The sequence below is a fragment of the Ictalurus furcatus genome, chromosome 21, assembly GCF_023375685.1.
Source record: "Ictalurus furcatus strain D&B chromosome 21, Billie_1.0, whole genome shotgun sequence".
NCBI classification, from domain to species: domain Eukaryota; kingdom Metazoa; phylum Chordata; class Actinopteri; order Siluriformes; family Ictaluridae; genus Ictalurus; species Ictalurus furcatus.
The window spans coordinates 8,209,098-8,225,273 of record NC_071275.1 but is presented as its reverse complement, the minus strand read 5'-3'; the positions used below and the strand labels follow the sequence as shown (position 1 = coordinate 8,225,273).

Sequence of the window (16,176 nt, the reverse complement as noted above, 5' to 3'; positions counted from 1 at the left end):
ATCATATCAAATGCTGCACGTGCTCACAGACTTCCATCCGTCAGCCATGGATAGAGGAGAACGAGTGATATGACGCAGGACAAGCTAAACAGATGTGTTTCTGACTTCCTGACACGGGAACAGTAAGAAATGAAAGTGGGACACGTAGAGAGTGGGGTTCATACAAAGGACCTGCAGTACGATGCTTTCTTCTCTCTATTACATACTCTTTATTGTCCCTCTATCTTTCCTAACAAAGTCCCTTTTTTGGACTTTGGACTTTTTTTTGGTCTGGTAATTTCATGACAGATAGAATCGGATGGCTCGGTTCATCACAGTGGTGTCTGGTTGCTAAAATCAGTCACTCGGTATTGAAGAATCTGTCAAAATTTATAGTCTAGGAGCAGAATCTAGGTTTCTTTCCAAAACGACAAGGAACAGTATAATACAATTGATGTTGGATTGAAATTCGAACCACTGTTGCACAAATAACTACAGTTTTTTCTTCTCTTCAGGGAAGTGTTTCATATTTCCAATCCAATTCCAATCCAGTTTTATTTATAAAGCACATCATAAAACAACATAGTTGACCACAGTGCTGTACAATGTAATCAAATAAAATGACAAGAATTAATAACCACAAATTTAAAACATTAACACACACCATTCAAGAAAAACTACAACTATGAGTAGCTACAGTGAGAGTACCTCAACACTCATAACTAATCAAAAGCTAATGTAAAAAAAAAAAATCTTTTGTAACTCCTTCTTAAATTCATTCAACAATGATGATTGTCTCAAATACGCTGTTAAATTATTCCATAGCCTTGGGAACTTTATTTTTGGTCGAGGAACATGAAGGAGATTTTGCGCATTAGATAGTAATGATCTCTTTCACTCATGAACGTGAATAAGAGCAGCAGTGTATGCCAACAAGAATTCGGGTTAAAAGACAGATACAATTGAATATCATCGGCATATGAAAGGAAAGACACACCGTAATTACCCGAAATCATTCCTAACAGTAGCACATAAAGAGAAAAGAAAATGGGTTCTAAAATCGCATTTTGCGGGATAACACATGATAGGGGTGCAGGGCGATGCAAAGTCTCCCATGCAAACCAAAAAAACTCATATTTTGAAAGTATGACTTTCAGTCCATCTTAATCCACCTTACACTGCAGTCAGATCTAGGAGTAGAAGCACAGTGAAGTTACTTACCATGGTCGGTTTCCATAAAAAATATCATTAAAAACTCTCCGCAGAGCTGATCCAGTACTGTGATGTTTTTTAAAGCCCAATTGAAACACTTTACAGATCTCATTTGTATCAATAAATGACTGAAGTTGAATGAGGATGCTCTTCTCCAGAGTTTTAGCCAGGAATGGAAATTTCGAGATTGGTCTAAAATTAGCTAACACACTCTTATCCAAGTTTGATTTCTTCAAAAGGGGCTGAACTACATGTTTAAAGTAGTCAGGCACAACCCCCAAAAGCAAATTCTTATTAATTATAGACACTATATATGGCCCAACTGATTCGAAAACTTGTTTTAACAAATGAGTCGGAACAATATCTTGAGGAGACTTTAGTTTAAGTACAAAGTCCTCAAGGGTAGATAGAGAGATCGGCTCAAAATCTGAGAAAGTAACACCAGATACAGATTCCTGTACAGCAGCATACAAACATATAGCATATTTCTAGTCTAGTAAAATGGTAGATAGAAATTAGGCTGAAAAACTCTGGAATAAGGGTTGCATAGTGGTGTAGCAGGTAGTGTTGGTGTCTCACAGCTACAGGGTACCTGAATTGTTCTTTACTGTCTGCATGGAGTTTTGCATATTGTCCCTATGTCCATATGGGTTTCCTCTGACTTGTCTGGTTTCTTCCTACCTCATAAAAACATGCCATTGAATTGCCTATGCTAAATTGCCCCTAGGTGTGAATGAGCATATAGTGCCCTTGAATCGACTGGCATCCCATTAAGGGTGTCCTTCGATTGGCTCCAGATCCAACCATGACCATGACCAGTGCACAGAGTTTGCATGTTCTCCCTGTACTTCTGGGGTTTCCTCAGGTACTCCAGTTTCCTCCCCCAATCCAAAGACATGCATTGTAGACTGATTGGCATTTCCAAATGATCTGAAGTGTGTGAATGTGTGTGCGATTGTGCCCTGTGATGGTTTGGCACCTCGTCCAGGGTGTCCCCCACCTTGTGCCCCGAGTCCTCTGGGATAGGCTCCAGGCTCCCTGAGACCCTGTGTAGGATAAGCTGTACAAATGGATAGATGGATGGGTGGATGATTGTTTTTGCATCTGTCTTCTGTTTTATTATTTGATTGTTTGTTGAATTTGTCCACTGGTTGGCCATGTGGTGGAGCACCTGTTCACCATGAATAGAGTGCAGCATCTGATCACTTTCTGCTTGCCTGCTACTTTCGGTGATGGCAGGGAGTTTTGGTGATCTTGGGTTTGCTTAGCCCTCTGTGTAGCTATGTTCCTGTCGATTTGTGTGGTGTTTGTACATATCTGCAGCTACATGAATCCATGGTGCTGCATTCAGAGTGGTGCCAAGAGGTATTTTCTTATTCTATGTGTACACTACATATAGACGGGTGACAAATTAAAGAGACACCAGCAGCTCTGTTATGCTGTATATAATATTTTGCTGCCATGGTTTGAGTCCACTTGTCCACTTAGAGGGAAGAGTCACAGCAAATCTATACAAAATTCTTCTGAATGATCACCTTTATCCTAAGATGAAACATTTCTATCCTGATGCAAATGGTCTCTTCTGGGATGACTCTGACCCCCACCCACACGGCCCAAGTGCTCAAATGGTTTGGTGAGGATGAAAATGATGTAAGTCATATGCTATGACCTTCACATTCACCACATTTCAACCCAGTTGAACACCTATGAGAGATTTTGGATCTCTCCATCACCTCTTCAAAACATCAACTGAGGGAATATCTTTTCGAAGAACGGTGTTCATCCATCCAACACAGTTTGTAAGACTTGTAGAATTAATGCCAACGTGCATTGAATCTGTTCATGCCACTCGTGATGAACCCGACACACACATTAGTTTGGATTTTCTTTTCATTTGTCAACCGTCTGTAAATAATTAGAAGTTTTGCAACAGTAGATTTTCCTCCATTAACTCCAAAGAGCTCTAAACCTTGTCCCCTACTGAGTGGTATATCAGATTCTGTGTTAACCCCTCTCCAGTGTTTTGGTGTCGTTGGTCTCCTACGCTTCACTACAACATTCCCATTATTCCCACAGAGTGTCATGCAAAATAAAGCATGAAAATGTCATCCACAGCAAAACAAGCCTTTCATTCCACTTTGCCCCATGAGGGTAAAGCTGTGGATCATTATGGTCCCGATAGTAAACGTGTGTCTACATGATAACAGCTGGAGAAAAATGAACTCACAGGAGCGTGCACCTAGTAAAGGGCAGGTTAATTGTCCAAATGTTTGTTAGTTTGATGAGCCGTTTTCAGTGTAGTGACTGATTTTCCAGCTAAATACTTCAAGGAAGTGGATGGAGGACACGACCTCAGACTGTCCTCTTTTTTTATATTTAGATGTACATTATCTCACAAGGAGACAGTATACACAGCTTAAACCATACTATATATTATAATAGTATACATATTATAATAAAGTAATCCATCAAGCCGTCCATTTTCCTACCACTTATCCTTACTGGGTCGTAATGAAGTAATTAATTAATGTTATTATTTGAAATTAGTGAATTGCAGGCATTTCATATGTCAGTCTACAGTATATGGTGTAGAAAATTTGAGTTTGGTTTTATGATTATAACTTATTGTAATGATGATCTCATTCATTCTTTGTGAGGATCTATGTTATTAATGTTGCTTTTACTCCATTTTGATTATCTCAATTCTACAGTTCAATGAAATTACCTTCCTTAAATGAATAACTTGACCTTGATTAGAAAATGAACGGCACATCATGGCAGCATTCTCCCGATAGATAGATAGATAGATGGATGGATGGATAGATGGATGGATAGATAGATAGACAGACAGATAGAAATGAGATAGCATAAATAAATATTTAAATATCCTCTGCACTTCTTTCACAGTTTTTTACCTCTTTTTTTTCTTTGTAACTGTTTATAGCTGCTATGAGTGATAATAGGTACTAACTTCTTTCACAGATGTTTGAGCATTAAATATAACTATAAAGGGATAACAGTATGCGTCGTTCGGTAATACATTTTTTTTTAAGGTAATCGTTGGAAAATTGCTGAATGAAACACTTTCTGCGATAGGAAACTAATCAGCTTCAGGGTGTGAGCAATAACTGCACTACATGTGTGAGTGCATCACAAAACCTTATCTTTGATTCTTTTTAATAACAGCATGACACAAACTGTTTTGTTCCTTATATAAGCGAAGAGAGGGAACATTTTGTATTAAAAAAAAATCAAGGCCTGGTTTCAGCAGTTCAAACAGCTCATGGTTTCTGAAATATTATGTAAATGGACACTTCAGGTCTGATCATTTTGAAGGCAGTTGAGATGACTGGGCTTAAAGCCGTCCTGCATTGGCTGTGGGTCAAACTCCACGTGGACATGAGCCCATGCAGCCGGTGGCTTTCCATAATTAAAGCAGAGGATTAAGCGAGTCAGGATTTGTTTTGGATTCAGCAAAAAAAAAAAAGGAACCAGAGCTGGGGGCAGATTATAATCTTTTAGCCTAAACAGAGTGATGATCTGTGGGTTTGTGCAGGTTCCTTTATCTAGAGATAAAGATAATTAAAATGATAAGGCTGCAGATATTCAGTCATGATGGCAAAAAAAATGCATCCTGTATGCATCTTTAGTTTCTTCCATCCTAAAACATTTGTATTGAATTAGACAAGACAAGACAATGTCTTTTACATTTAGTCTTATGTAATCCGCTGTGTTCTGGTAGGTACAGAGAATTTGAGCTGAGCACAGCTGGTCGAGGGGACGGAAAGATAGGAGATCGGCTGTTTGAGGTTTCTAGGTGCTCACTGACTGACATTAACCTTGGGACGTGTCAGTCGCCTCCCTCTTCACAGAGGAGGGGCAGAGCGCAGAATGTGTTGTCGTAATCAAAGGTGATGACGCGAACTGCCAACTGTTCGCACTGGACGCCGGCCCAGACCCGAGCATCTCATCATCACGCCCGTCAACAGTCATGCTTTCTGTCAGAGCCAGGGCTCAAAAATACCTCACAGTGTGATGCATCGCTGCAGATGGCCCACGGTGGCAGGGTCACTGGCTAAACATAGGGTGTTAGTAAATATCACAGGCCAGTGATTTGACCTCGTTCTCGCAGACAGTACAGACACACAATCCAGGAATTGATCCCTTAATTCAACAGCTAAGCACAGGGTCAGTCCATGCGTGTGCATTCCTCATATGTATAAACACCTTCACTGTGTTTTTCACGAGTTTTCATGGGTAAAAATCGATGGAGTCATCAATTCATGATTCATGTCTTGACAAGCTCTTAATCGCTCCAGTATATCACTTCTCCAGTCTCGCCCACCACACACTCTGTTGCTAATGTCTCAACTCATTTCTGTAATAAAAACAGCCTCTTTTTTCCCTTTTTTTTGCGGTGTGGTGATGACACTATGATTTATGCACGAATTAAAAATGGGGGGGGCACTCTTAAATCAGTATTAAACTGCATGCACACTGTCCACAAGTCTGATTTTCTGCTCAAACTTTTATTTTATAATATCTTTTTAACAGTAAGCTTAAATGTACTAGTGTAACTATCAAGTTGCGTGAAAACTGTTTTAATACAACATTCAACAGTTGTCTAGCTGTGTGAAACTAAAAGATGTATAGATAATAATGTGCAGAGATCTTGTGGGATACGATGCCTGCTCCAGCGATTTATATATAGTGCATTTGTATCATGTCAGATTTATAATAAAAATCATCCGTAACTACCATGCTTGGAATGTTCTGTAATATAACTCGATGGTGTGTGACGTAATGTTCTAAACAAACACAGCAGAATAAATGACAGCCACTCACTTCCACAGTTAAAGTAGTAAAGATTATAATGTTCAGATTGAACTCTTTACCAATTTTCTAACATTTCTTATTTTGTAGTATGTAATAATAATAATAATAATAATAATAAAATGTAAATTTTAACTTTGTATGTATCAAACTATGCAAACGAATTTCGGAGTCCAAGAAGAATCTTTGAGTCGTCGACATGTAATTACTGTCATTCTGACATGACATGAAAGCAGGATAATTTCCACCCACGTGAAGTAATGACATATGTGGAGCTGTCAGATTTAAATGTGATTTTTGCTGCTCATACTGTCATGAAATATGAGGAAATATAAGATCAGATGTTGACCACTATTTCCTGCAGTGTGAATGTGTTCTCGGCCAAATATTTAGAAATGCAGGATTCAGGATGTTGATGCTGTTGCTAATGCTGATGGAAAAAAATAAAGGAAAGGTTTTAAAGGTCTGATTGGGGACCTACGATGTTCCATGGAGCACTTCCACAGAAATTCACCCTCTAGCCGATCTTTTTAAGTCTGCCAGTGTTTCCCGGGGTTTGATATCCACTCTTTGTAATAGGTTTATCTTTAATGCTCCTCACCCCCTTGGAATAGTGGAAGTATGGTCTCGGGATTTGTATGAAGCTGGTGGGGAATTGGGATTGAGTTTCTATTTAGAAGAATGTATTTGCTTCATCTAAGAAATTTTGCTCCCCAGTTAATTGATTATAAATTAACACATAGACTCATACTCCTTACCACACATTCAATTCAGTTCAGTTCAGTTTTATTTGTATAGTGCTTTTAACAATGGACATTGTCCTAAAGCAACTTTACAGAAATATATAAACTCAGAATATAGATTTTAAATGTATGAATTTTTCCCTGATGAGCAAGCTAGAGGCGTCTGTAGCAAGGAAAACCGTCTGGGTTATGCATGTAAACCTGTTCCCTGAGAAGAGAATGAGACGTTGCGTGAGTTTCACGCTGTGGGCGCTTCCTACAGGGTGAAGCTCACGCAACATTGAGTTCCCTTTGAAAGGGAACGTCTGGGTTACGCATGTAAACTTGTTCCCTGAGAAGGGAACAAAACGTTGCATGAGCTTCATGCTGTGGGAAGTGCCCAGAGGTATTTCAATGTTAGTTCCATTTGAAAAGGAACCCCCTGAGACGATATGAGGTAGAAACCTTGAGAGGAACCAGACTCAAAAGCAAACCCATCCTCATCTGGGTGACACCAGTGAAATTATAAATAAATCCCTTCTATAAATGTGCTAATACTACAGTACATAATCAAATAGTGCAGCTGTGTAACCATGAAATTCATTACAGTTTTTACAGTTTTGTTGAACTTATACACTGTTCACTGATGGAGACTTGAGTGCAAAACTGTTCGTGGCAATTGCAGTCCTAAAGCTATAATAGCCTAACTGTTCATATGAATTTTGACTTCCAATTGATGAGAACTCCAACCAGAAGTAAGGCATCAGGATGTATCGGACAGGTACGGTGAGCAGAAGAGGTCAGGATCACTGGTATCTCAGGAGTAACGTGTAGCTCAACAGAGAGAGAGGGAGTGAGAGGGAGAGATTATTAGGCATGCTTATTGTCCCGTAATGGTTAAGGACAATGTACTTTGCATGAGTTAAAGCAGGGACTCCGGCAAGACTAGCTATGACAGCATAACTGAAAGGGAGAGCCAGGTAACACAAAAATGAGGGCGCCCTGGGACATAACAAGGCCAGCCACTCCACCATCAACAAACCTGGGTGAACGTGTGAAAGTGGTGGGTGACAGCATCCAAACATCCAAGTTCACCACAACACTCTCTGCTTGTGAGTCCTCTAGATCTGCTCCTTTACCTAAGAAAAGACTATTCACAAAAGGCTTGACTAAATAAATATGTTTTCTGCCTGAACACTAATTCTAAGGCTGTTCCATAACTGCAGGGCTTTGTAAGAGAAAGCTCTGCCCCCTGCTGTAGCCTTCTCTATTCGAGGTACTGTACCAACAAATTTTGATTGAAGTGGTTGTGGCAGGTCATAAAAGACCAAAAGTTCGCTCAGCTACTGTGGTGTGAGACCACTCAGTATGCATAGAGAAGTCACCATTTACATCTACAAACTGATAAGGATCAGTCAAATAAGACCTGAGCCAGGAGAAGGCCGTTCCCTTAATGCCAACGTTTTCTAGTCTATCAAGGGGAATAGTATGATCAGTGGTATCAAAAACCTTAGCTGCACTAAGGTCAAGTAACACAAGCAAGGAGACACAACCCTGATTAGAGGCCAGTAGTAGGTCATTTACCACTTTAACCAGCGCTGTCTCTGTGCGATGATGAGGCCTAAATCCTGACTGATACATTTCCTGAATGTTATTCCTATGCAAGTACGAGCATAGCTGCTGTGATACAACCTTTTCTAAGATCTTGGGGATAAAGGGGAGATTTGATATTGGCCTATAGTTGGAAAATTCCAAATAAAAATTACTGCTGATCATTTGTGTTCTAAATGTTCCTCAGATGTTATTGGTACCTTTGTCCATGTAATCTGGCAGTGTCCCCCAGTCAAACATCTTTGGGAAATTGCTGCAGACCTGTTGTCTTCTCTTTTAGAAAAAGATGTTCCTATATTCTCTTTTAGATAGAGATGTTCCTATATTCTCTTTTAGAAAGAGATGTTCCAATAGTGATGTTCTATTTTCCCAGCAGTATTCTTGTTCGGAGATTTTTCGATCTTTTGATCTAAACCTTCTCTACAAGAAAATACTTCTGGCTTGCCCAAATGTTGTTAAAAAGACAGTTCTTGGATTTCGTATCGAGTCTGTCCCTTCTCTGAAGGCAGTCTTTTTAAGTTTCCTTGTAGATATTCTTTTGCTGGAAAAGGGCAACTGCCAGGCTACATCCCTCAAGAACGACCACTCTGGAATATTTGTGTCTCTGCTTATTGATTTTATCGTGTGTATCTCTTAGGGGTTTAAAGTTCATAGCCATGTTTATAATGTGTTTATAAATTGCTATAACATGCATTCTGTTAACACTCACCAATACCAGTGAGTGTAATCTACTGAGTGTAGATTATAAGTGAAGTTTTACAGTATGATGTAAAGGTTTGTAATATGTTGTAAAGTTGTAAGGTTCTGTAGTAAGTTTTAAAGTTTAGCAGTATATTGTACAGTTGTGAGATTCTTATAATTAATTATATCCATGTGTAAAATACCTTAAGAATGCCTTATAATATAACTGTATTTATAGTTCATTGGAAATATGACCTTAAAAGAAAATGGTACATTTAACATATTTAATTACAATCGAAGCCTTATTTGCATAAATAAATGTAATTTAAAAATACAATCAAAAATATATATGTGTAAGAACAACTAGCAAATATTTTTATTATAACATGTATGGTAAAATGTTTAAAATTTACCAAGCTCTACATACAGTAATTAGGTATTACCACTCCCATATGGTTCACAAAATCTTTTTGTGGAAACTCATGGTTGCTGATTGTGTGTGTCAGGTTAGCGCCAATAGTGGCACAGCACTACAGCACCCATCAGCCACTGCACCCCACATGTTCACGTCATACTCCAAGTCACATAATCACGAACACCTGAACCACATTTATGCAAAATGAGCACCACTATTTAAGTCCTTAAGTCATGTTTGTGTAGCACACCTTGTCTAGCGTCTGTTGTTAGTAGCGCCATTATATGTTTTTGATTCCATGCCATGTTCAAGTATATTTCATGCTGGTCTAGTTAATGTTTGTGTTTGTTATGTACTCCTAATCTTTGTTCATGTGTGTTTCACTTTTAATAAAATACAATGCACTTGCATCCATCTCCAACCAATCCCTGACAGTGTGAAACGATGCAGAACTTATAAAACCTGCACCAATCAGGATTCTCAATACCATCCAGTTGCCTTCCCCGTTAAACACCACCACTGCTTTTGTTTGAAGGCAGCAGAACCTCTCGCTTTCATGAAACAGCTAAAAATGTGTGACTTATCTGCGCTCTGTATACACAGGAGAAATCACTGGTGCCTCAGAAGGTCACAATGTGATTTTTTTTTCTTCTTTCCATGGCCAGCTTCTCTCAGGCACCAAATTAAACCCATCTGTGGGCTTCCGTCCGTACAAGACAAGGGAATTAGTTTCCTCAGTGTCTCTTATCTCTCTACCTCCATACCCTGCCTCACATGCTCTGTTTCTCCTCCAGTAATGAATATCTAACCAATTTAGTTCCTTGTCTCTCTCTCGGGGAATAAATCCTCCCTCAGCTCCTTGGATGAAAGAAAGTAGGAATCCCCAGAGTCCCAGCTACGACCTCGGTGCTCAACGCTGTGACCTTAATTGATAAGGATGGTATTCAGTGTACAAAATGGATCTAATGACCTTTATTCCTGTCGCTCATAACTCCTTTTGCAGCGTGACATAGGTAATCATAGGCAGGTCAACCATAGAAAAAGTAATTACTTGTCGCTAGAAGATACCCACAGTGCAGGCAAGCTGCATTTTGAAGGCCTAAGTACCTGAATTCCCAGGAACTTTATGCTTGTGCCTCAAAAAAAAAAGTTAATGACAGCAAATCTTTGTCTGGTAGCTGTGTTGCATGCTCATTTTCCTGTAATGTGTATTTTTTTGTTGATTCTGGGGCTAATTTGAACACTTGAACTTGAACTAAGTTTTGTTTGCTGCTGTATTTTTGTTATTCCTGTGAGAAGTTAGTGCTTGAATTGAATTGAATTGAATTGAATTGTTTGTGTTGAGAAGATGAGTGTGGTTTGTGTCGTATAGACAAGTATGTTTTAAGTAAGTGTGCATTTTTTTAGAAAACAGACCTGAAGTCAATTTTAAGGATCAGAGCCAAATAATAAAAATAAAATTAAGTAAAATGTAATCTGGAACATATATATTTATTTTATTTTACATAAAATAATATTTTATAAAATAAATATATTTATTTTATATTACAATCCCTATAAAATGTCCTTACCATAATGGTAATGTCAATAAAATAAATGTTATGGTTGTTTTCTGGTAACTTTTCCAATAAGTCATTGCAAATCACGGCAAATATTTATGTAGAAAAAATGTTTAAAAATATACTCAGTTGTTTTCATTCAGCTACGTTTTTCACAGCCTGTCAATCAAATAAGCCTCTGTTCATGGTAACTTTTATGGAAGATTCTCTGATAAAGACTCAGTCATAATCAGTGATAATTTTACTTGTGTTGCTCTTTAATCTTTATACTCCATTATATCTGATCTGTTTTTTCTCTTATCTTTCTTATGTTTCTTCACAGCGGCTCCTAAAGGCCCCAAGCTTATCATGACCCCAACCAGGGCGAAGGTAGGAGACACGGTGCGCATCATTGTGCAAGGATTCCAGGTACGAACCCCAGGGGTAACAGAGGGGTATGAAACTGGGGCCATCTTTCAGTCTTACACATACACAGCCATTAATTTACACTATGTGCAGTTAATTCTGTTCTTTTTGTCTAATATATATGTGGCTGTCTCCGAAGTAAAGGAAACAATGGCACATTTTGTTTTTAATTAGTGCTATGGTATTTGTTACCTCAGTTAGCATCAATTCCTTTGTTAGATCACCTTTCTCAGTTAGCGCTACAGTATTTGTTACTTCAGTTTAGCGCTAATTCCTTTGTTAGCTCACCTTTCTCAGTTAGCGCTACAGTGTTTGTTACTTCAGTTTAGCGCCAATTCCTTTGTTAGCTCACCTTTCTCAGTTAGTGCTATAGTTATGGTGCGTTCAAGTGCGTTCAAACTAGAAAGTTTAGAGTGGCTTCAAAAATTGATTAAAACATAACAAAGCAAAACATACCAGATGCACATTCATTTTCTAGAAATAGTGTTAAAAAACCTAACTGTATATTTTTTAAGTTAATTAAAAAGGTACACCGCCATCTTGCTCCGACCAAAGTGACTTGAACGCACCTGACATCGTAATTACCACTTCCCAACTCGTAAATACGATCTTCCCTGGAAGATCAGTTAGCTCAGTTAGCGCTAATTTTTTTGTTAGCTCACCTTTCTCATTTAGTTCTATAGTATTTGTTACCTCAGATAGTACCTTTCTCAGTTAGTGCTACCCTATTTTGTTACCCCACCATTTAGTGATATAATCTTTGTTACCTCTGTTAGTGCTAATTCCTTTGTTACCTCACCTTTCTCAGTAGCGCTGTAGTGTTTGTTAACTTAGTGCAAATTCCTTTTGTAGCTCACCTTTCTCAGTATTTTTACCTTGGTTAGTGCTAGTTCCTTCATTAGCTCACGTTTCTCAGTTTGTGTTATAATCATTTTGATCCCAATTAGCGCTAAGAAATTTGATTACACAAGACATTTTGATCAATTTTGATATGAATAAAGAACAAATAATTTTGAGTTGGACATCAGGCCTTACGGCTAATTACAATATACAGTATTATCATCATTTTACCATTTTATAACTGACTGCTTGTTTAGTCACAATTGAGATGCTGTTTGTGGATAAGAAGACTCTGAACTGATCAGTAAAATGTTGCCTAACTTCCTTAGGGGACTTTTTTTTTGTCATGCTTCCATGCTGTTTTGTCATGCTCGGCACAAGGTGCACTAACTTCCCTCATTGAAATCTGAGCCAGCCATCTGTTTAGAGGTATCTCTGCAGCTTTCAGGTGTAATTATTTTCCGCCTGTATTCAGTAGCTGCGAGCTGGTCGTGAGCGCGTCACTGTCAGAGGCGCAGGATTGTCTCACTGTTCCGACACTCCGTCAGTTCAGAGGGGAAATCAAGCAGGCAGATTGCTTTAGTGTAACGATCATTGGCTGCCAAAAGCAAGAAATCTCAGCCCAAGCAAAAATATAATAAAAAAAGAACAATGGCTGTGGGGGAGTTGCTGGTCTGATCTTTGTGGCAGGAATGACTCAGAGGCTCTTCTGTTCTCTTTAAATCATCTTTGTAGATTTATGCAGCTGTTAGTCAGCAAATGACGAGGCAGTTCGGTTTTATTAGACCGCTACTTTATTATTACAGCTGAAGTAGCCAATAGAGTGTGACACATGTGACACATTAACAGCCTGATGATCATTCCCTATATATTTGAAGTGCTCCATTAAAGGACATTAAAAAAGTCATTACAAATAGGCTTGACTGCCCAACCAAATTAGCACAGATGAATTTAAATAAATAGCAAAGTATCTGGAAGAAGTTTTTATTTAAATAGTCTTTTTTTCCTTGAGTGTAAATATGATCAATGACAAGACATGCAATTTTTTTTCTATCTGCTATTTATTAATGGTAAAAATATATGATGATAAAATGATCTTCGTTGATCAAATATGAAGATTCAGTTAACAGTGTTTCTAGTGTTTCTAGACCTGCATTATCGGTATACACCCAAATCCTTACTCTTTTAGTACCCTGATTTTTTTAGTACTGATTTCCCACTGTCCAATGAGTAGGCTAAATTATGGACTCTCTCTTTAACATTCCAGAGTGCTGCTGGAAAACTATACAAAGTTGAGCTGGTGTACAGCTGATGTGTTCATGCCATTACATTGTTTCAGCTTGTTAGTACTGGGCATTTTTATTGTAACTAATAACAACTGTCCTGCGAAACAAGTCCCAAAATATTTGTAAATTGGTGTGAGCTTCTGAGAAATAAGCAAAGAGACATAGAAAACCTCACATCCATTAAGAGAATGAAGGCATGCAAGCTGTACTACTACTAATTATTATTATTAGTAGTAGTAATAGTAGTGGTAGCAGTATCAGTAGTTGTAAAAAAAATAGTAGTAATAGGAGCAGGAGGAATTATAGTAGTAGATGTAGTAGCAGGTGGAAGAGTAATAATAAATGTAATATTAGCAGGAGTAGCAGTACTAAAAGAAATAGTAGTAGCAGAAGTAGTAGAAGTAATATTAGAATTAGGAGCAGTTGTAATAGTAGAAGTAATAGTAGAATCAGTAGTAGTAGTAGTAGTAGTAGTAGCAAAAGTAGTAGTAGTAGCCGGAAGACAAATAGTAGTAGTAGTAGTAGCAGCAGTAGGAGGAGTAATAGTTGAAACAGTGGTAGTAGTAATAGTAGCAGTAGTAGCAGCAGTAGCAGTAGTAGTAGTAGCAGCAGTAGGAGGAGTAATAGTAGAATCAGTAGTGGTGGTAGTAGCAGTAGTAGGAGCAGCAGTCAGAGGAGTAATAGTAGAATCAGTAGTAGCAGCAGTAGGAGGAGTAATAGTAGAATCGGTAGTAGTAGTAGTAGTAGCAGCAGTAGGAGGAGGAGTAATACTTGAATCAGTAGTAGCAGTAGCAGCAGTAGGACGAGTAATAGTAGAATCAGTAGTAGTAATAGTAGCAGCAGCAGGAGGAGTAATAGTAGTAGTAGTAGTAGTAGTAGTAGCAGCAGCAGTAGGAGGAGGAGTAATAGTTGAATCAGTAATAGTAGCAGTAGTAGTAGTGGCAGTAGGAGGAGTAATAGTTGAATCAGTAGTGGTAGTTGTAGTAGTAGTAGTAGCAGTAGTAGAAGGAGTAATAGTTGAATCAGTAGTAGTAGCAGTAGTAGGAGCAGCAGTAGGAGGAGTAATAGTAGAATCAGTAGTAGTAGTAGCAGCAGCAGTAGGAGGAGGAGTAATAGTTGAATCAGTAGTAGTAGCAGTAGTAGTAGCAGCAGTAGGAGGAGTAATAGTAGAATCAGTAGTAGTAGTAGTAGCAGCAGTAGGAGGAGTAATAGTAGAATCAGTAGTAGTAGCAGTAATAGTAGTAGCAGCAGTAGGTGGAGTAATAGTAGAATCAGTAGTAGTAGAAGCAGCAGCAGTAGGAGGAGGAGTAATAGTTGAATCAGTGGTAGTAGCAGTAGTAGTAGCAGCAGTAGGAGGAATAATAGTAGAATCCGTAGTAGTAGTAGTAGCAGCAGTAGTAGTAGCAGCAGTAGGAGGAGTAATAGTTGAATCAGTAGTAGTATGAGGAGGAGGAGGAGTGGGAGTAGTAGCATTATAGTATTACTATTATTTCCTATGGATACAGTGTGCCTGAATATATCTATAGTTTCTTCATTTCATTCTTCTGCTGTTCTACATTCTCCCAGTCTGGAAACTTGCTCCGCCCCGGCTGAAACACAGCAGTCCAGCCCCACCCAGTTTTCCTTCACCACCTACTGTTTAATTGCAAATGCACTTTATCTCACAGGCAGCAGAGGGCTCTAAACAACACAACCTGCTCATCGAAGCCTTTCAAATCCACCGTGTGAACGGCATTTTATTTCATGTCTATTAAAGACACTATTATGTGAAGTTAATATGTCTTCAAAATATTTGCACATCTCAAACAGACTTTCATTTTCAGTTATTTTCATCTCCCCCTGAGACTCGAGAAAGGTTATATATTACAAACTTTCTGTTTTTTCTTTTTTCTTTTTCTTTCTTTTTTTTTTTACCTGAATTTTGACCTCATGCCACCAGCAAACACAAACTCATTTCGTTGCTGTCAGGGTGTGAATGTGCGACACACAGCCAAGCCATGATGTTATATCAATCATTATCAAAGGTCACATGACCTTGCCAGATGAGTGTGTCTGTGCTGGATGGATGACCCAAGCCAATCAGATTTCAGGCTAGTACTTATTGACACTTTTTCTACTGTTTCTGTTTAATCTCTGGAAAGTTGGACAGCTAAATGTAAGTTCAGATATAAAAGCTCGTTTTTACATGATTCGGGTTAAATCATGCACCGCAGGCATAATGTGCTTACTATATTCTCAAGTTGACCTTCTTGCTTGAGGCATAGTCAACCTATTTAAGAAGGGTTGGCCTAAAATTTGACCTGTTCTACGTGAAAATTTCAAAAGCATTGTGGAATGCGCAAAGTATTAAGAAAAAATAACACCATGTGTATGGCTGTGTGTTGGCGTTACAAAGTTAAAATGCCTAGAAATAAAGCTAGTGGGGGGAAAGCTTAAAAGAATTTACACACACCTACACACACTTGTGCTGAACATTAGTTAAGATAATCCTTTTTTTTTTGCTGCAGGCTTTTTCAGGCCTAATAAGAGATAATGCTTGACAAAGTGGTGCCTTAAGAGGATGAGAGTAAAACTCGATAGTTTTTGCCATCATGTGAAGTGCCTATTTGTTCTGAGTGCTTTCATGGACCTTG

General features: G+C 38.5%; 1 protein-coding gene across 2 annotated transcripts in view; it reads left to right on the top strand.

The window, feature by feature from the left end:
• Nucleotides 1–16,176, top strand: part of igsf21a (immunoglobin superfamily, member 21a) — a 275,022-nt gene that overhangs the window by 249,781 nt on the left and 9,065 nt on the right. For both annotated transcript variants that reach the window (XM_053652843.1, XM_053652842.1), the window contains exon 7: nucleotides 11,335–11,420. In XM_053652843.1, the coding sequence (XP_053508818.1) occupies nucleotides 11,335–11,420 (86 nt within the window). The remainder of the gene's footprint in view (nucleotides 1–11,334; nucleotides 11,421–16,176) is intronic.